This window comes from Anguilla anguilla, chromosome 13, assembly GCF_013347855.1.
Source record: "Anguilla anguilla isolate fAngAng1 chromosome 13, fAngAng1.pri, whole genome shotgun sequence".
Taxonomy (NCBI): Eukaryota; Metazoa; Chordata; class Actinopteri; order Anguilliformes; family Anguillidae; genus Anguilla; species Anguilla anguilla.
In genome coordinates, this window is record NC_049213.1 from 5,647,423 (window position 1) to 5,667,884 (window position 20,462).

At 45.0% G+C, this 20,462-nt stretch overlaps 1 protein-coding gene across 4 annotated transcripts in view; it reads left to right on the forward strand.

Annotated features, from left to right (window-relative positions):
* LOC118211048 (membrane-associated guanylate kinase, WW and PDZ domain-containing protein 1) overlaps nucleotides 1-11,056 on the forward strand; it is an 84,826-nt gene extending 73,770 nt beyond the window's left edge. For 3 of the 4 annotated variants that reach the window (XM_035387786.1, XM_035387785.1, XM_035387784.1), the window contains exons 13-17: nucleotides 676-876; nucleotides 2,692-2,768; nucleotides 3,112-3,255; nucleotides 5,055-5,193; nucleotides 8,061-11,056. In XM_035387786.1, the coding sequence (XP_035243677.1) occupies nucleotides 676-876; nucleotides 2,692-2,768; nucleotides 3,112-3,255; nucleotides 5,055-5,193; nucleotides 8,061-8,986 (1,487 nt within the window). In that variant the 3' untranslated portion in view covers nucleotides 8,987-11,056. Of the gene's footprint in view, nucleotides 1-675; nucleotides 877-2,691; nucleotides 2,769-3,111; nucleotides 3,256-5,054; nucleotides 5,194-5,602; nucleotides 5,691-8,060 lie in introns of all 4 variants that reach the window. The other variant, XM_035387787.1, reaches the window with a different exon arrangement.
* Nucleotides 11,057-20,462: the final 9,406 nt, after the last annotated feature.

The following is a 20,462-nucleotide window of genomic DNA, read 5'->3' on the forward strand; positions in this document are numbered from 1 at the left end:
CCTCACCGTAAATACTGAGCACAGCTGTAGTATAATGGCTAAGGAGTTGGTCGTGTAACCTAAAGGTCGCAGGGTGATTCCCCGGTAGGACACTGCCGTTGTGCCCTTGACCAAGGTACTTAACCTGCATTGCTCCAGTATATATTCAGCTGTATAATGGGATACAATGTAAGTCGCTCTGGATAAGAGCGTCTGCTAAATGCCTATAATGTAATGTAGTACAGCCCTACAGTACATACTGAGCACACCTGCAGTACAGCCCCACAGTAAATACTGAGCACATGGGCAGTACAGGCCACCAGTAAATATAGTTTATTAATGTACATCTCAACCCTACGCTCATGCACTGGTGATACTGTCTGTAGCCATGTTCGCATTAGCATGATTAGCTGTGCCAGGCTGTGCTGTAATGGTGTGTGTGGTATATATAAAAAACTCTACCTTTGTGTCTGGGAATTTTTGTAGTTTGGTATGTGGGTCATTCCTGAGAATCAGTTTCAGCCAATTAAGCCCAAGCTTTGGGCGGGCCTGATTAATGCACCCTGTTCTTTGAAGTGGAAATGAAGCTCTGACCCCCAGGCCATGTGATCTGTGTGCCATGTGACCCGCAGGCCATGTGACCTGTGTGCCATGGGACCCGCTGGTCATGTGACCCTGGCTTTTCTCCCCCTGCAGCCTCGTCCCTGCTGCCCCACCGGTTTGTGACGGTGCGGAGGGGCAGCCCCGCGGCTCGGAGCGGCCAGATCCGGCCAGGGGACCGGCTGGAGGCGGTGGAGGGGCGCTCCGTGGTGACCCTGCCCCACCGGGACCTCGCCCAGATTCTGCGCCAAGCGGGGAACACCCTCCGCCTCACCATCATCCCCCGAGCCAACGCCGGTGAGGATGTACACTTACACACTTACACTTGCACTACACTTACACGTTTACACACTTACACTTATGCACTAACGCTTAGACACTCACACACATATGCACACACACTTACACATATGCACACACTTACACTTACAAACTTTAACACTTACACACTTATACTTATGCACTTTCACACTTACACACTTACACTTATGCGCTTATACACTTACACACTTAGACTTATGCACTTACACACTTGCACACACACTTATGCACTTACACACTTACACTTATGAACTTTTACACTTACACATTTACACACTTACGCTTATGCACTTGCACTTACACACTTACACACACACACTTGCAAATGTATACTTGTGCACTATCACACGTATGCACTTTCACTTACAAACTTACAGACACACTTATACTTACGCACTTACCCTTACTCACACACTTATACTCTTACACTTATGCACTTGCACTTACACATTTACACGTATGCACTTGCATTTACACACTTATACACACACTTACACTTATGCACTTGCACTTACACATTTACACACACACACATTTGCACTTATGCACTTGCATTTACACACTTATACACACACTTACACGTATGCACTTATACACTTACATTTACACACTTACACTTATGCACTTTCAATTACACACTTACAGACACACTTACACATTTGCATTTACACACTCACACACATGCACACACACACTTACACTTTTGCACTTACACACTTGCACTTACACAGACACACACTTACACACTTACATTTACACACTTACATATATGCACTTACACACTTACACTTACACAGACACACACTTACACACTTACATTTACACACTTACATATATGCACTTACACTCACACTTACGCACTTACATTTATGCACTTACCCACTTTCACACTTACTTTTATGCAATTACACACTTACACACACACACTTAAACTTACACACTTGCACTCACACTTACACACACACACTTTCACACTTACAAACACTTATACACACGCTTAGACTCACACACACACACAAAAACACACGCACACTCACATACACATACAACACACTTACACACATACGCATGCACGCACACACACACAAACACACACACACACATACAACACACTTACACACACACGTACGCACACATACACAGTGTTGGAAATCTTCTCCTGTGTGGAACCAAGTCGGGAAAGGTGAAGTAACACACTGAGGACCACTTTCCAATTGAAAAGGTTTTATTTAGATGCGCAAAGGGAGACTCGCCACGGTGCCACAACAAGCGTTCCGTACGAACCTCAACAAGACAGTCACAAGTGAGGGTTTAAGTATACTGTTGAGAGGTGTGGTTATTGCCACACCTCTCAACGTGTAAACGTTCCCAGGAAGGAATGCAAAATCCAACAGACTTCCCGGGGACACCCAAATGGCCTGCTGCCGGTGATACCCCTTTGATCTGTGGCTATTGTATATTCTTACAAACAGTGATTGAACTCTATTTGTTGCCATTTGCCTCTAACAATGGGAAGCAGTTAGTGTGAGTGTGGGAATGTGTAGTCAGAATGTGAAGGTAAGAGACAGAAAGCAACTTAATTGTTCAAACCTATCAACACACACCCACAAACGCACACACACACACACACTTACACAAAAACACACGCACACTCACACACACATACAACACACTTACACACACACGCGAACTCACACACACATACAACACACTTACACACACACACACACACACACACACACACACGCCTTACCTAAATGTGCCTGTAACCACACACTTCCTTCCTCCCAGGCTCCTCCAGGCAGTCAGAGCCCACGGACTTTGACAGCAGTTACAGGACCCGCAAAAACCACAGGTCACGACCCAAGGTGAGGTCAGAGGTCAATGTGCCCTTTGGTGTGTCTCTCTGCTGCTTTATTCCTCTCCCCTCTCTCTGCCCCCTTTTCTCCTCTCATCTTCATTCGTCCCGTTTTCTCTCTTGCGCTCCTTCTCTCTCTCCCTTTCTGCATCTCCCTCTGTCTGTCTGTTTCCCTCTCTCTCCCCGTCTCCCTAGCTCTCTCTCTCCCTCTCCATCTCTCTCTACCTCACTTTCTCCCTAACCCTCTCTCCCTCTCTCCACCACTCCTGACCTCCATCTCTCCCCTCCCTCTCTCTCCCCCTCCCTCTCCCTCTCGCCCTAACCCTCTTTCCCTCTCTGTCTGTCCCCAACAGGACTCTCGGTACTACAGTGTGGATTTGGAGAGGGGTCCCACAGGATTCGGGTTCAGCTTGCGGGGGGGTTCAGAGTATAATATGGGCCTGTATGTGCTGGGCCTCATGGAGGGGGGGCCTGCGTCCCGCTGCCACAAGATCCAGGTAAGACCCCCCCCATTTTCCAAAGGCCCCCCGCCCCCCACTGTAAATGTGCACCCTAACCCCTATCACCCAAACCCCCCCCCCCCCCCCCCACTGTAAGTGTGCACCTAACCTCCATCACCCAAACCCCCCCCACTATAGGAGTGTACCTAACCACCTCATCACCCAAACTCCCCTCCCCCCCACTGTAAGAGTGTGCTCACATCATTCATACAGCAGTGCGTGGCACCATGTATGAATGATGTGAGCATCACACAAATTATGGTGTGTTTGTGTGTGTGTGTCTGTGAGAGAGAGAGAGGGAGAGAGAGATGTCAATAACAGGAGTGTGTGTTTGTGTGTATGTGAGAGAGATGTGAGTAACGTGTGTGTGTTTGTGTGTATGTGAGAGAGATGTCAGTAACAGGTGTGTATGTGCGTGTGTGTATGTGAGAGAGATGTCAGTAACAGGTGTGTGTGTGTATGTGAGAGATATCAGTAACAGGCATGTATGTGTGTGTGTTTATGTGTATGTGAGAGAGATGTCAGTAACAGGTGTGTGTTTGTGTGTATATGAGAGAGATGTCAGTAACAGGTGTGTGTGTATGTGAGAGAGATGTCAGTAACAGGGATGTGTGTGTGTATGTGAGATAAATGTCAGTAACAGGTGTGTGTGTATGTGTGTGCATGTGAGAGAGATGTCAGTAACAGGTGTTTGTGTGTTTTTGTGTGTATGTGAGAGAGATGTCAGTAACAGGTGTGTGTGTGTATGTGAGAGAGATGTCAATAACAGGGATGTGTGTGTGTGTATGTAAGAGAAATGTCAGTAACAGGTATGTGTGTGTGTGTGTATGAGAGAGATGTCAGTAACAGGTGTTTGTGTGTGTTTGTGTGTATGTTGGAGAGATGTCAGTAACAGGTGTGTGTGTGTATGTGAGAGAGATGTTAGTAACAGGTGTGTATGTGAGAGAGATGTCAGTTACAAGTGTGTGTGTGAGAGAGATGTCAGTAACAGGTGTGTGTTTGTGTGTGAGAGATGTTAATAACAGGTGTGTGTGTTTGTGTGTATGTGAGAGAGATGTCAGTTACAGGCATGTGTATGTGTGAGATATGTCAGTAACAGGTGTGTGTGTGTATGTGAGAGAGATGTTAATAACAGGTGTGCGTGTATGTGAGAGAGATGTCAGTAACAGGCATGTAAGTGTGAGAGATGTCAGTTACAGGCATGTGCATGTGTGAGAGATGTCAGTAACAGGTGTGTGTGTGTTTGTGTGTATGTGAGAGATGTCCGTAACAGGTGTGTGTGTGTGTGTGTGTGAGAGAGAGAGAGGGATGTCAGTAACAGGCGTGTGTGTGAGAGAGAGATGTCAGTAACAGGTGTGTGTGAGAGAGAAATGTCAGTAACAGGCGTGTGTGTGAGAGAGAGATGTCAGTAACAGGCGTGTGTGTGTGTGTGTGTGTGTGTGTGAGAGAGAGAGAGAGATGTCAATAACAGGTGTGTGTGTGTGAGAGAGATGTCAGTAACAGGTGTCTGTGTGAGAGAGATGTCAGTAACAGGCATGTGTGTGTGCATGTGTATGTTTGTGTGTGTGTGAGAGAGATGTCAGTAACAGGCGTGTGTGTGTGTGTGAGAGAGAGATGTCAGTAACAGGTGTGTGGGTGTGTTTTTGTGTATGTGTGTGTGTGAGAGAGATGTCAGTAACAGGCGTGTGTGTGTGCGTGTGAGAGAGAGATGTCAGTAACAGGCGTGTGTGTGCATGTGTGCGAGTCTGTGTGAGAGAGAGATGTCAGTAACAGGCGCGTGTGTGTGTGTGCTGCAGGTCAGCGATCAGCTGGTGGAGATCAATGGAGACAGCACGGCTGGCATGACCCACAGCCAGGCTGTAGAGCAGATCCGCCGGGGCGGACACCGCATACACCTGGTGCTAAAGAAGGGGAACGGATACGTGCCTGACTACGGTGAGGGAGAGGGGGGAGACGGGCAGAGAGAGAGAAAGGGAGGGCGTCCCACACAGCTTCCGTTCTTCCTTACTGTTCTCTACTCTCTGTGGGGATTTCTCCTGTGCTGTAGTTATTCTCTTTGTGGGGGGGGGGGGGTTGTTTCCACTATGGCTATTCTCTCTTTCTCTTTCTCTTTCTGATGGTGTACTCACACTAACTGCAGGTGCTTTTTTCTTCTGTTGGGTCTTCTTTCTCCTCTTCTGTTTTTCTGGGTTTTCCTCTTATACCTCCTGCTTTATACCCTTTTACTTTTCCAAAATTTTTCCTTTTTTCTTTGGCCTCTCTTTTGTACCACAACCCTCTACCTCCCCTTCCTTTTTTTCTCTCTCTCTCTCTCTCTCTCTTTTTCTCTCTCTCTCTCACTCAGTGGAGCTGTCCAGTTTGTCTCTCTGCATGACCAACTCCAAACTGGGAGAACCTTGTTTCTATGTCATCGGACGAACAGAGAATATGCGGTTGGTAACCGTTCCTGTTAGTTCTTCACTTTTTCGTTTTCTCTGCACCCCTTTCTTTTCTCACATCTCCTCCCTGTTTTTAGCGCGCGCGGCCTCGGTCACGCTAAGCACACGCCGTTGTTTCGGCTCCGTATTTCTCTCCGGCACGTTACAGTAGCGGAGCTCACGGCTCGTATGTTTCAGTGCGTAGGGTGGAAGGAGGGACATCCCTGAAAGCCTGCAGCAAATGGGCAGGGGTTGTGATGTCACAGCTGAGGGCCTCTGGAAGTCGTCCGCCATTTTGTGACCGTCCAGTGGCCTTCTCCCTGTGAGAACGCTGGAGATTTACCTGCACAATAAATGTCTTTTTCATCACTAGTCCGGGGTTCTTGCCTCGTGCGGAGAGATTGGCGAGTTGCCACCAGTAAAATGGCCAATTGTCCAAGCGCATATGTGTATCAAACCAGCCAATCAGATCACCTGTTGCTCCAATAATGGCAGAGACAGAACTTAACTCTAGTTTTAGAGCACCAAGCTGAACATGTGTTAAATACATAGAATATCATCGAATCACAAATAATATCTGTGCCATGATACCATAATTTCACCTGGCAATGTTTAAAGTCCTGCCCTGTAAATGTCGTGAATTATGTTGCGGTGATATTACAGTTGTGTTATTTTTTATACAATGTGAATTATATGTTTAAAGCTGCAGTCAACTCCAGAATTACTGGTACCCTCCATGAAAATGAGCAAAAATGGCTGTAAAAAAATTAAAATATATGGTACAATGAGTAATTTTTTGGGCTCAAACATATGGGAAAGCCATAGACTTTTATTTTGACACAATAATTTTTTCGAACATAAAAACGTTTCATTGATCAATACAGTTTTTCTGCAAAATATGTGGAAAAATTATTCTCCCCCCCTGGATAACACTTTTGGAGAGATCTTGGACAACTCCTCCATGTTCAAAATGTCAAGATCCTTATGTTTGCACTTGTAGCAGCATTTAGACTTAAAATCTGACATCTATTACTTTTTTTGCTAAAAAGATGAAAATACTGCCAATTAGGTGGCACAGTTTGACTCGTTTCAAGATTTGGGATAAAAATATTTCACTTGTCAAGCAAACAGTAACTTAAAAGAAGCTACTTGAGAGAAAAAACTGTAAAAGAAGCTACTTGAGAAAAAAAAAGATTTTAAGTCTCATTATAAGACTCAAACACTTAATAAGACAGGCTTGTTTGCATTGCAGTTCTGAAACTGTGCTCCTTGGGTTCTTCTTTGCCTCCCTCACCATCTCCCTCACTGTGTGCGGGCGCAAGATGCACAAGCATCTTCTTTCTGGCAAATTTGCAACGGTTCGAGACTACTGAAGCTGTCTGCTTATTGCCCTGCCTGTGCTGTCTGACACATTCAGCTGTTGGTGTGTTTTTGATCTGTTCGTTACCTGAGTTGAAAGCTCTTTGGTTTTCCTCACGGTGGGGGATTTTGCATGTGTGCAACTGCATGTTTATACCCCCAGTGATACAGGACAGGAAATGGTCAAATGCAGCAATACAGTTACTGGAGAGTGAGATCAATTAAAAAATATATAATTTCATCACAAATGCCACACTGTCTGGTTTTTTTAAAATGTTCTTTTGGGGTGCCAATAATTTTGGCCCCCTGTGTTTTTGAGAAAAATACTGTTTCTAAAAAAAAAAAAAAAATAGATTTGTTTATGCGAATAATTTTTATAAGAGTAAGTAGTTCCCTCAAACATTTGAGCAGAAAAATTGAGTCATTATGTGTATTGTTTATTTTGTACAGTCATCTTTGCTCATTTTCATTAAGGTGTTGATAGTTCTGGAGTTGTCTGCATATCCACATGATGTGCATGCATGATGGTTATTTGTTTGTGTGTGTGCACTGTGTGTCTGCCGCACTGTGCCTGTGCAGTGCTTTAAAGGGGAGACTGAACCCCCCAATCCAGGGCAGCAGCTCAGCACCCCTGGCCTTCCCACCCTGCTCACCCTGGGCATTCACCCTGCTTCTGTCAGTCTCAGTACACTACATTTATTTAGCTGACGCTTTTATTCAAAGCGACAAAAAGTGCATATCATGGTCATTGGAACAACTACAAAACACAGGTTCGATAAGGTACGATACTCATTTCACACAGCTACTTATAGCCAAGGACACAGTTCAGTTCACACAGTGAACACTATTCTGACCTAACTTATGCCGAGCCAAACTAGGGAGAAGAGCAAGCTGCAATATTAGGACAAATACAAATGACAAAAAGTGCTGGAATGGGGGTACATGTAACATGAGTGTCATGAAAGGGGCTCATATGATTGGCAGCTAATGTGCTTTTTGTCTTTATCCCCCCCCCCCCCCCCCCAGGCCCTGAGCTCGGAGCAGCCCCCCCCTCCTCTTCCCCGTACCCCGAGGAGTCGGGTGTGGCTGCAGTAGAGGGCCCCGACAGGAAGAGTCGGAGGTCAAAGGTGAAACAGAAGAGAGGGGGGGGGACCGGAAAGGGGAAGGGGAAGAGGAAGGGGGGCGGTTCGGGAGGACGGGGCAGGAGCAGGGGGCGGACCCCGGACACCGACCCGGAGGCGGAGGCAGGGGAGAGAGACGGGCGAAGCAGCAGGGGGCGGAGGTCGAGGTCGGCAGGGCCGGGCACGCACAGCTTGCCCCGGGGTGCGTCCAGCAGCCGGGGGGGCGGGAGCGAGGCGGGGGGGGAGGAGCCGGACTCAGGGAGGGAGACGGAGAGGGGGGGGAGGAGGAGGGGCAGGGAGAGGGGGAGGAGGGTGAAGGGAGCCAGAGAGGAAGAGGAGGAGAACGGGAAAGCGAGCGAGGAGGAAGAGGCGGAGCGCCTGGCCAGCCTCCCCATCCCGAGCCAGAGGCTGCCCAGGCCCAAATCGGCCCGGGGCGGTGCAGGGGCGGAGCAGACGGCCGGGACACCCCCGCCGGCCCCTGACCGGGCCCCTGACCGGGCCCCCTTCTCCTTCCTCATGTCCCTGGACCCGGAGGCCGCCGAGTCCGAGTCCGGGGCCAGCCTATCGGAGGCCAGCGTTTCCGGGGCCAGCCTATCGGAGGCCAGCGTTTCGGGGGCCAGCGTTTCGGGCCTGTCCCTCGCCGAGGCCGCCGCCCTGCCAGAGTGGTGGAAATGGAGGGCCCCGGATCGGGCGCGGAGCCCCCTGCGCCCTGGCCCCTGGCTCAAACCCAGCACCCGGAAACTGAGTCAGGTCAGGGAGGGGAGCAGGAGCAGGCCCACGGGGAGAGGGGGGCGGGCTGTAACACCAGTGCACCTGCGAAACTCACCGTGACGACCGTTTAAATAAGGACCAAGGCATTCTGCTCCAAGCGGCATGTTAGAATACTGTGAGGAACCCACTAAATGTGCTGCTGTGAACTTCCAGCTTAACTGTTGCCAATTTTCTCACGCCTGGGTGAACTGCTACTGCCATCTAGAGGATGCTAGCGAGATAGCGTGCTGATTTTTATAATGGTCCTGCTATCGTCTGCAGGCACCATTCAAACATCAGCCACTTCCTGATGGCTCTTCGCGGTCACATATCTCTCCTCATATATGCATATATATACAGTATATTACTGTGAATACAGTTTCACATCACAAATTCATTCATGTTGATTTTTATGTAAATTGTTTTTATAAAAGTTCCTGAGGGGGGTGGGTTATATTTGAATCATGTGAATGAGCTTGAAGCAAAATTATGATCTAAGGATGACTGTGAATTAAGCTCTAAAAGTGCAGTTAACATTTATATTTTAATCCTTAATTTTTCATGCTTCATTTACTTTAATCTTTTGCCACTAGCACCATTTTTATTAGCATTTTATCAAAAATCTTTCTCAATTTGTTAGTCATGAAAGTTGAAAGTCCTTTTGAGCCTGTTAAAGTGTTTAATTGTACCTTTAAAAAAGTAATTTGAAAGTAATTTCCAGAATATACACAATATTTATGTTGAATACCGTTAAAACATTTTTTTACGGATTGACACATTCTGGCTTTTAAACTACAGATGGTTTAATTGCCTTCACGTCACAAAGTTTCACTACAAACGTAATTAGGACTGAAATGCTTATATGCCAGATATTTATTTGTCTGGCATACACTCCGTCATTGGTTACCTTCTGCTGTAGTAAAAAGTAAACAGAGTTTATTTTCCTCTCTAGATTAGCTGTTATAGCCTGCCTCCGTCTCCCCCCTCCCTAATGAGGCAGGTTTTCATTCAAAAGTCTGTCGGGAACAGCACAGGGCCTGTCGAGTGTAAACTCACACGGTGGATCGAGGAGAACCGGGCGCAAAAAAAGACTCCGCTGGTTCTCCTCGATCCACTGCGCCGGTTAGCGCTCGACTGTTCTCAACAGACTTTTGAATGAAACGGCGCCTCCATACTCCCTGCTTTCCTCTGCCGCGCGGACCTTCGACCGCTCCGCAGTCTCCCTCTCCCTCCTCCTCCTCCTCCTCTCCGTCGCTCATACCGTACTTCCGCTTTACGTTCCCCCTCTCCCTCGTGCCGCCCGTCCGCTCCAGGTTCAGACGGGGCATGGCGGAACTTTGCGATGCAGGTCTTCTATGCATTTCTCTCTGCAAGACGACGCGCTGGTGTCTGTACCAGTGACAGGGAATTATCATTGTGTGCTGTTAAACACCCTGGCTTTCAAAGTCGTGGAGTCGCCGGCAAGCGGGTGGGCGAGCGAGCGAGCGAGCGAGCGAGAGAGCTTCGTACTGTAAACACGGGAAAGACAGCCAATATTTAACATTAAGTGCATATGACTCATGATATTTTTACCTCATTCCTCTTAGCAATAATGCGCCAGAGCCCCACCGGTGTGAAGTGTGCACGGTGTAGCTTCCGGGAGCACCCTACATTTAAAAAAACCTGAGGTTACAGAGCTGAACGGAATGTTCCGGGGTGCATTCCTTTAGAATGGACCCGTAAGGTAGTAGGACGACGCCTGTTTTGCATTTTCAGGCATTTCTATACAGTATAAAAGTTCCCCTGTGGACTCCATTCATTTGACCGCCAGCGTGTCTATGTGTATATAAATATGTATTTGTATGAAAAACAAAGGGCAAAAGACTAGTTACTATGTTTTATGCATTTGTGATTTGTGTACAGACAGGGGGTGTAAGGAGAAGAGTAGATAGCACTGTTAATAGTGCGGGACTGACGGACATGTTTATTCACCACTGCAAGCATGCCAGCACGGCCCCCTTCTTGCATATAAAACAGGCTTAATATTTGGTAAACGGGACAAACGCAGAAGCCCGGAGGGGTTCGGTGTAGCTGATTAGCCCCCGTCCAGCGGGTCCGCATAACCACATCCAGAAAGGCTCTGGAGAAATGTTTTGACTCTATCTCGCCATATGCTAAAATCCACAAACATCCAAACCCATGACCATCAGAAACAAAAGCCAATTTATAACTGTACCTTGATCTTTTCTTAAGGTTTACTTCTGTGCAACCAGGTTAATGACATGACTGAGTCAGTATCTAATAACGGCAAGATATATTTTCCTTTTAGTGTTACGCAGGGGGACGAAATTAACACCTCTGGTTATGAATATGAATATGTTTTTTCGAAGTATTACTAAAGTAAAAAAACAACAATCGGTTTCTAAAGATTGGAATTAAAGGAATGCTTCTTATTGTGGCAACCAGTCTGCCTATTGGAAAAATGTGATATTTGGAATGCAAAATGTATTTTAATGTATTTAAATGGCTGCATTTAACTCCTTGCTCTTCTATTGCATATTGTAATGTACCTTATAAAAATGTAATGACTTGCTAATGGGAACGATGTTGTATATAAGCCCACTCAAAAAAAATGTATGTTTTCCAGAGTTGGTCACACGAGAAGGTTTTGGTAAAAAAAAAAACAGTGCAGGACAGAGCAGCAAGTGTTACTGTGCTCTGTTCTGGGCTCTCAGCTGTAGTGCACGAGACTGCAGCTCTGTTCACACATTAAACACAGGGAGGAGGGACAGTTTCCCAGCTGGACTGGGGCAGTTTAGCACCAGTGCTGGGGCAGATGTTGTTAGCTTCGTGAAAATGTCCAAGGATCATATCTCCCAGTGAGTGCCGGACTATTTGAATCGGTCTGAATCTGAGTTTCTGTGCGCAAGATACCAGACTGTACAGGGAAGCCACCATTTTCGAGCCAGTGGCCACCTTGACTTTTCATGTCAATGGCTGTATGTATATAAACTCTATACTATAAATGCAGATGTACAGGTTTTTTTTTTTTTTTTGGATTATATTATGGTTTTGTTTTCTTGAATGCATCAACAGGGAATTTTGGAAAGTGAACGACTAAAATACAGATGTTGAAGAACAATAAAGTAATTAACAAGAGAAGGTGGGTTTGACTGTTTTGTGTGTGTGTGTGAGAGAGAGAGAGAGATATATCCAAAGACCTTGATATGCACTTTTGTACGTCGCTAAATAAATGTAATGTAAGAGAGAGAAAGAGAGGTGGTCTCTTACCTTTCTTCCCAGACACAAGGTAAATAAATCTCTCCCCCACCACCCCAGCTGGTAGCTACAGCACCACATTAGTAACTACTTTTTGTAAACCATCAGACCAGCAGGGGGAGCCACACCACAGTTTTTCGAATTCCACAGTTGGTGAGTGTACGTTGTGATCAGTTTAGCCCACCGTCACTGTATTTGGAAATGTTTCAGGCTCTCTTGGAAACCTTCCTCTTGTTTGCCAAGCTGAAAGTGTGAAGTAAGCCAAATTTTAAATCCGCAGTGTATAGCACTCACAGCAGTGGGCCCCGCCTACACCCAGCTCCAGCCCAACATCGTGGGCGTGGTTATGAGAGTGGCAGATGTCATGTCAAATGAGTTGCTTTTGAGCAACAGCATAAATAGGTCTGATCTACCTGAGTGACTGAAGAACTTCCTGTATTGGAAGGCCTATGGTGGTCCTATGTCATCCATAGGTGCATTCCAATGGCTGATTTTTTAATCTCCTTGATCCTTGTCAAGTGTCCTTTCCTGGTATGGAAAGGCAAACGGGTCCAATATATGTGAAATTGACATCTACCTTGTCTGCAGGTAGTTTAAAAATACATGAAATTGACATCTGGAATCACGTGCTGTCAATGTGTTGAGAACACACAAACAACACAGTTCACTTACTGGCTTTTAAAAGGATAGTTCAATTGGTTTTACTGTATGTTTTACTGTATGTTTCTGAGTAAGCCAGGCTATTTTTGATCTGTCATGATGTGTATTTCAGACATTTACAGCAGTTTGGCCTTAAAATAGCAGATGCAGGGGGATTAGGGGGTAGCAAGAAACTGCGCTTCAAAACACTTTGTATAGCAATGTTATGTTTGTCGATATTTTGAACACATATATTTTGTACTGTTTATTCACAATTATGAAACAAACCATATTCATTTATGTCTTGTGCTGGTACTTATTTTCTTGTTCTTGCATTTAAAGTGTTAATTAAGCCATTAGGCAAAGATGTATACTTAATCTTTTCACATTTTCGCATAAATAGTGGTTTACATGTGAAATTTTAGTTAAATTTTAGTTGGAGCAATTGTGATTGACATATGTAGCCACTGAGTACACCCACAGTCTATATTCCAACTGCTGATAACTGTGCACACTGAGTAGAGCTGTACATGTTTACACACTGAGTAGAGCTGTACATGTTTACACACTGGGTAGAGCTGTACATGTTTACACACTGAGTAGAGCTGTACATGTTTACACACTGAGTAGAGCTGTACGTGTTTACACACTGAGTAGGGCTGTACATGTTTACACACTGAGTAGAGCTGTACATGTTTACACACTGAGTAGAGCTGTACATGTCTACACACTGAGTAGGGATGTACATGTTTACACACTGAGTAGGGCTGTACATGTTTACACACCGAGTAGAGCTGTACATGTTTACACACTGAGTAGAGCTGTACATGTTGACATACTGAGTAGGGCTGTACATGTTTACACACTGAGTAGGGCTGTACATGTTTACACACTGAGTAGAGCTGTACATGTTTACACACTGAGTAGGGCTGTACATGTTTACACACTGAGTAGAGCTGTACATGTTTACACACTGAGTAGGGCTGTACATGTTTACACACTGAGTAGAGCTGTACATGTTGACATACTGAGTAGGGCTGTACATGTTTACACACTGAGTAGGGCTGTACATGTTTACACACTGAGTAGAGCTGTACATGTTTACACACTGAGTAGGGCTGTACATGTTTACACACTGAGTAGAGCTGTACATGTTTACACACTGAGTAGGGCTGTACATGTTTACAAACTGGCCATTTCTGAATTTAGTTGTTGACTATTTGGTGCCAATTGGTCTGCCGTCACAACAATGGGCACTAAAACGTCACTGAAGCTCAGTCATAGAGCTCCCACACCAGCCTGTATAAAATCTCTTCAGTGTTGTCCTCCTCGTGTCCTCTGTCCTCTGAAATCTTTCCCTTCAAAGATTTCTGTTTTCTAATTTCAATTAGAAAACAATGGACAAATGAGGAGATGGGGACTTCCCTATACAGGACTAAACACAAATATCCTTCCCATAATACCTTGCTGTACAGCACTACATAGAAATATCCTTCCTATAATGACTTGCTGTACAGCTCTACATATAGATATCCGTCCCATAATGCTGTGCTGTACAGCTCTACATATAGATATCCTTCCCATCATACCTTGCTGTACAGTACTACATGTAAATATCCTTCCCATAATGCCTTGATGCACAGTAATCCATACAGATATCCCTCCCATAATGTCTTGTAGTACAGCATTGCATACAAATATATCTCTTATAATGAAGGGGTGTCCAGTCTTATATGAAAAGGGCTGGTGTGAGTGCAGGTTTTTGTTTTAGCTCAGCCCTAAAACATTTGATTCTACTTACTGAATCAAGGTCTTGATTGAAGACCATAATTAATTAAATCAGGTGTCACAGTGCTGAACTAAAACAAAGACCTGCACCCACACCAGCCCTTTTTGGATAAGATTGGATGCCGATGAACTGGTATAGCCTTGTTACACATTGCTCATCCCCAAGCAAACCCATTTTTAGCCACCTGGTCTGAGCTGCCCAGCTTTATAAATACTGCAACAGTGTTTATACCTTATATAACATGGTTTTGCATTTCATAATTCAGGGACATTTCATGTGCGTGAATAGGAAGCAACATATTCTTTTTAACAAAAAAAGATCTGACCTCTGTTTCCTCCTCTACAGTCCATCGCATTTAGCTCTGTGGATTTCACAGGACCCCAGCCTTCTTAATGTTGGAGCGATGAACGCAGTGGTTCTCCATGTAGTGGCCAAGGTCAGCAAACGCACCCCTACACACTTCTGCAGGGTGCAAGGGCATCAGCCTTCTCTACATGTTCTCAAACTGAGTGGCCTAATGTACTGTACTTAATTCCTAATGGAGACACACACGCCCACATACACACACACACACACACACACACACACACACACACACACGCACCAGTAAGACACACAAACAATAGCCTATCCTAAAATGCACTAATATGGAGTTATACAGTTGAGGCAAAAAGTGTACATGCGCCTAGGCTAAAGATATTCAAACTCAGTTTTTCACAACTCCGCACATTTCATGTTGCCGTACATTTCTTTTGGCGCATCTACTTTGTTCACATCAGAGGTCATTTTAAAACAATCGATTAGAGACAGATTTATTTCAGATGTAATTCACTATATCAGAATTCAAGTGGGTCAAAAGTTTACATACACCAAGTAGACTGTCTCTTTAAACAGTCTGGAAGATTCCCAAAATTGATGTAATGATTTTTTAGAAGCTTCTGATTAGCCAGTTGTCATAATTAGGAGTTCATAGGGAGTTAATTGGCACCTGTGGCTGTATTTAAGGGCCTACCTTTAGAGTCACTGCCTTTTTGCCCTTGATACCATGGGAAAATCCAAGCAACTCTGCCAAGACCTTAGAAAAAAAAATTGTGGACCTCCACAAGTCAGGTTTCTCCTTACGAGAAATTTCCAAACAAATGAAGGTACCATGAGTATCTGTTCAAACAATTGTATGCAAATTTAAAAATCTTGGGACCACACAGACACTGCATCGTTCCGGAAGGAGGCACAAATTGACTCCCTGGGCTGAACGAACTTTGGTCATAAAGGTTCAACTAAACCCCAAGACAGTAACAAAGGAACTGTTGAAGGGTGAAGGAGTTGGAGGCATTAGGTACCAACGTATCTACATCCACCATTAAGAGAACCCTACATCACCATGGCCTGAAAGGCTGTCGCACAAGGAAGAAGTCCCTACTCCAAGACCGGCATAAAAAAGCCAGAATAAAGTTTGCAGGTGATCACCAGGACAAAGGCCTAGCCTTTTGGAGGAGGTGCTCTCTGGTCAGATGAAACAATAATTGAACTGTTTGGCCATAATGATCAGCACTATGTATGGAGGAAAAATGGTGATGCTTTTAATCCAAAGAACACCATACGAACTGTGAAGCATGGGGGTGGCAGCATCATGTTGTGGGGGTGTTTTGCTGGGAAAGAGACTGGTGCACTTTAGAAAATAGATGGCATCATGAGGAAGGAGGATTATCTAGAAATACTGAGGCAATACCTCAAAACAATCAGCTAGAAAGTTCAAACCTGGTTGCAACTGGGTCTTCCAGCAGGACAATGATCCTAAGCATGACCCACTGAAAATTTGATATAGTACATGAAAGCTGAAATAAATCTGTCTCTTAGCTATTATTTTGAAATTACCTCTTATGAAAATAAAGTAGATACCTTAATTGACTTAACACAGGAAATGTATGCTAACATGAAATGTGTTGTGAAAAATTGAGTTTGAATGTCTTTAGCCTAGGTGTATGCAAACGTCTGGCCTCAACTGTAGAGCAAGACACCGCCATTTATCAGAAATGTTTACGATGTCATTTGTCACAGCCATTGCCATGGACAAAGCAGTAATACCAGCTCTGAAACTGGACTGAGCTTCATTTAAAATGTTGTTCTCAAAAAGAAAGTGTTTCCCTTTACTCATTCCATGCCTCTGAATAAGTGTGAAATATATCATGAAAACATGTCCGGCATCTACACAAGAATATGGACTGTATTCAGTTTGATGACTCACTGGCATTTTTTAGTGATAAGTAATGCTGTGATTATCTCTTTTAAGCCCTTTGCGCAGATGCAAAATCTGACCAATCTTTGCTCATTTAGGGGGTACCCTATTTAAGACTTTATAATTCCAGGTGTGAACATCACAGAGACTTCACTTTGAAAATGGTTTAAATAAAGCAAGACATTTGTACCATTTACAATACTAACTTAGGTTATTTCTTCCTAAATTATGAATATAAACTAAAGTGCTACAAATGATATTATCTTGGCAAAAAAGCAAAAATGAAGTTGTTCTTTTTTAGTTTGCAATGAAATGCTGAGAGATCCCCTATATAAAGCAGGTTAAACTGTACATGTCTTGGATCAAAAACTCCTTGACCACAAGTGCATAAAATGTAAGGGTGGATATGTAGAACTACTAAAGATTTATGAAGCAAAAGCAGTAAGCAGTATACCCAGTGTCTCCAAATCTATCTAAAATTATGCATTGCTGTAAATCACAACATAATCATGTAGTTCATTACAGATCAACTGTTTTGAGAAACTAACTTTTGAAAAAAAGTCGGCATTGAAATTAGAGAAGCTGCTCTCAAACTGGCACAACCTGGTCAGATTTATGCGTGCTTTAATTCACTTCCTTGGCCAGAACTGGGCTTTGTGCTGGGGCTTAATGAAAGACAACAGAGAATGCGGAATCTCTCTTTCCCTTTGTATCTCATTTCGTATGCAGGACAGGGCAGTGGGGGAATGCATAATCTTGCAGAAATTTATGCTGTCAGTGCGGTGGACTGTGGTCATTTGGGGACGCGTGCGGAATACTGTCACTCTGGGTGACTTCCACAGAAAAGCTGGCCTTGTCACAAATTGCCCTTTTTTTTGAAGATTAATGGTCACCCATATTTACCAACCTGGTCCTGTGCCCTTCATATCAGCAGGTTTCATCCGACTGTAGCGATGCCAAGGGCAGGGTTGCTGAGTTTGGCGCAGAGGTGGAGTTTGGCGCAGAGTGTCCAGATGTTTCCGTGTTCTGGGATGGAACGTCTTGGCTCTGCTCTCGTTCCACTCCCAAATTTGTCCGGTGGCTTTGCAGGGAGCGGGTCTGGCTCCCTGGGCTAACGGTAGCACAGCCCCCTCCCATATCGTGGTGGATCCTCTCTTCATATGATGCAAAACTGTGTGCGGATCCATCTGCCCAGACAGCCAATTTCTGCCACACACACAGCCGAACTTTAGCCTCAACAGCCCACGTATATTTGGTATATCAGGTTTCAGAAGGTCTCGAGGTCTGTCACATGACTTCTGGCAAACTGTAGGTATGATTTAATGTTGGCTATTTTCAGAAGAGGCTTCTGTCTCGCCACTCTCACAAAGATATCTAAGATATCCATGTACTTCTTTAGATTTCTCCTTTCATATGATGAGTGTGTTTTTCATCGGATCTGTGATAACTATTCACGTGGGAAGTCCATGGCAGGGATGTATGTGCTTCACTCACTTCCTGTTTCAATAAGGAAATGGACATTGCTCTGCAGAAAATAGATTCTCTGGTTAAAATGGACAAATTAGATGTCACAATGCAACATAAAATACAATACTACTGAAATACAGTGAAATATCTATACATATACTTAAAACTGGCACCCAGTCAATATTTAAGTAATATGCAACTTCTTAACCGCCAAATGAAAGAATTTTAGATTTTGAGAGAAAAAAAACTATATATAAAATCTATGTATAAGATATATAAAAATGAGAGAAGAAGAGCTACGTGAAGCCAAGAGGCTCTTTGAAAGGCAAATTGCCCAAGATGCAAAAGTAATCCTAAACATTGCTTTCAATACTGTAGTTGGAAAAGAAAAGTCAAAGAGGATATCAGGTGCATCAAAAACAAAGAAGGAGCATTGCTTTCTAAGAATAAAGATATTGCTGATGCCTTAAATAGTTATTTTGTTGAGAGTTTTACTAGAGAAGAGGTTACTAACAGACTGGAAAGCATATTCAGTACTCAAAATGTCTTATCAGATATTAAAATAGAGAATAAAGAAGTACTGGATAAATTACTTAAACTAAAGACAGGGAACTATGGGAAGTGGAGTCCCACAAAGATCGGTGCTGGGACCACTGCTCTTCCTCACATATATGAAGGACCTTGACAGGGACATAGAAAGTTCATTAGTCAAATTTACTGATAATACAAAACTGGGAGGCCCCGCCAGTAGTTTGGAACCTACTGAAGTAATCCAAAAAGATTTAAACAAAATCCGGAAGTGGGCAGAAACCTGGCAAATGAAATTTAATATAGCCAAAAGTTCTGCATGTGGGAAATAAAAACATTAGGCAGGATTACTTTATGGGAGGAACAAAATTGGAATGTGCTCAAAATGAAAAAGATTTGGGAGTAATGGCTGATCAAATCCTTTCTGGCCTGTCAGGAAGCTGCAGCCCCAGACCTATCAGACAGGAAGATGCAGCCCCAGGCCTGTGGGACAGGAAGCTGCTGCCCCAGGCCTGTCGGACAGGAAGCTGCAGCCCCAGGTCTGTCGGACAGGAAGCTGCTGCCCCAGACCTATCAGACAGGAAGCTGCCCCAGACCTATCAGACAGGAAGCTGCTGCCCCAGGCCTATCAGACAGGAAGCTGCTGCCTCAGACCTGTCGGACAGGAAGCTGCCCCAGGCCTGTCGGACAGGAAGCTGCTGCCCCAGGCCTGTGGGACAGGAAGCTGCTGCCCCAGGCCTGTGGGACAGGAAGCTGCTGCCCCAGGCCTGTCTGACAGGAAGCTGCCCCAGGCCTATCAGACAGGAAGCTGCAGCCCCAGGCCTGTGGGACAGGAGCCATTAGGGGGCATTCAGATGGTACATGGCAGCAGTGAAAAGCTGCCAAAAATGGCATTTTTAAAAGGCCAGTAGACTCTGATTAACAATCACGAAGGAGCCCTAACCCAGACGGTCACAATGAGAAGCAGCTCCCCTTCAACAAAACACACAAAGCAAACCGAAATCAAGATAAATCAAGCACGAAGCCCGCATAAAGCCTCAGCATAAATTGCCTTCAGTTCTGCTCGCAGTCACTCCTGATGGTAATAATCTGAAGACTGAGTATGAAGTTCTCTCCCACGGTCTCCCACACGCAGGCCTCCTGAAAGTGCGCTCGCTGTGAGCGCTATAAATATCCCACGAGGGATCAATCTCCGCTCCGCGAAAGAGACGGCGGCGCGGCGGCAGCGTCTCCGCTTGGCTCCGGTCTCCATTTTACAGGCCCCGCTGGCTTCCCTCCTCGCATCGGACCGGCGGCCATTTTCTGCACACGAGCTTGGCTCGCAGGAGACGGGGGGTTTGGCTGCACCAGCGGCCGTTTGATCATGTCCGCTCTGCTGAAAATCCGTCTCCGGCAATAACCTCTGAGCAGCCGCTCGCTGTCCTCCGCAGCACAGCGGCCGTAACTCAGGAGCAGCCTTCGCGAAACCGCGGCAACCGGCAGTGAGCGTAAGCGCACGGATACAGCATGCGGGCGCACGCGGTACATTGTGTTAATATGGGGACCCATACTAAGATGAGATGTAAGTGATCTCATTGTGGTGAATATATATATATATATATATATATATATATATACTTTCAGTATATTGGCCGGAAAGG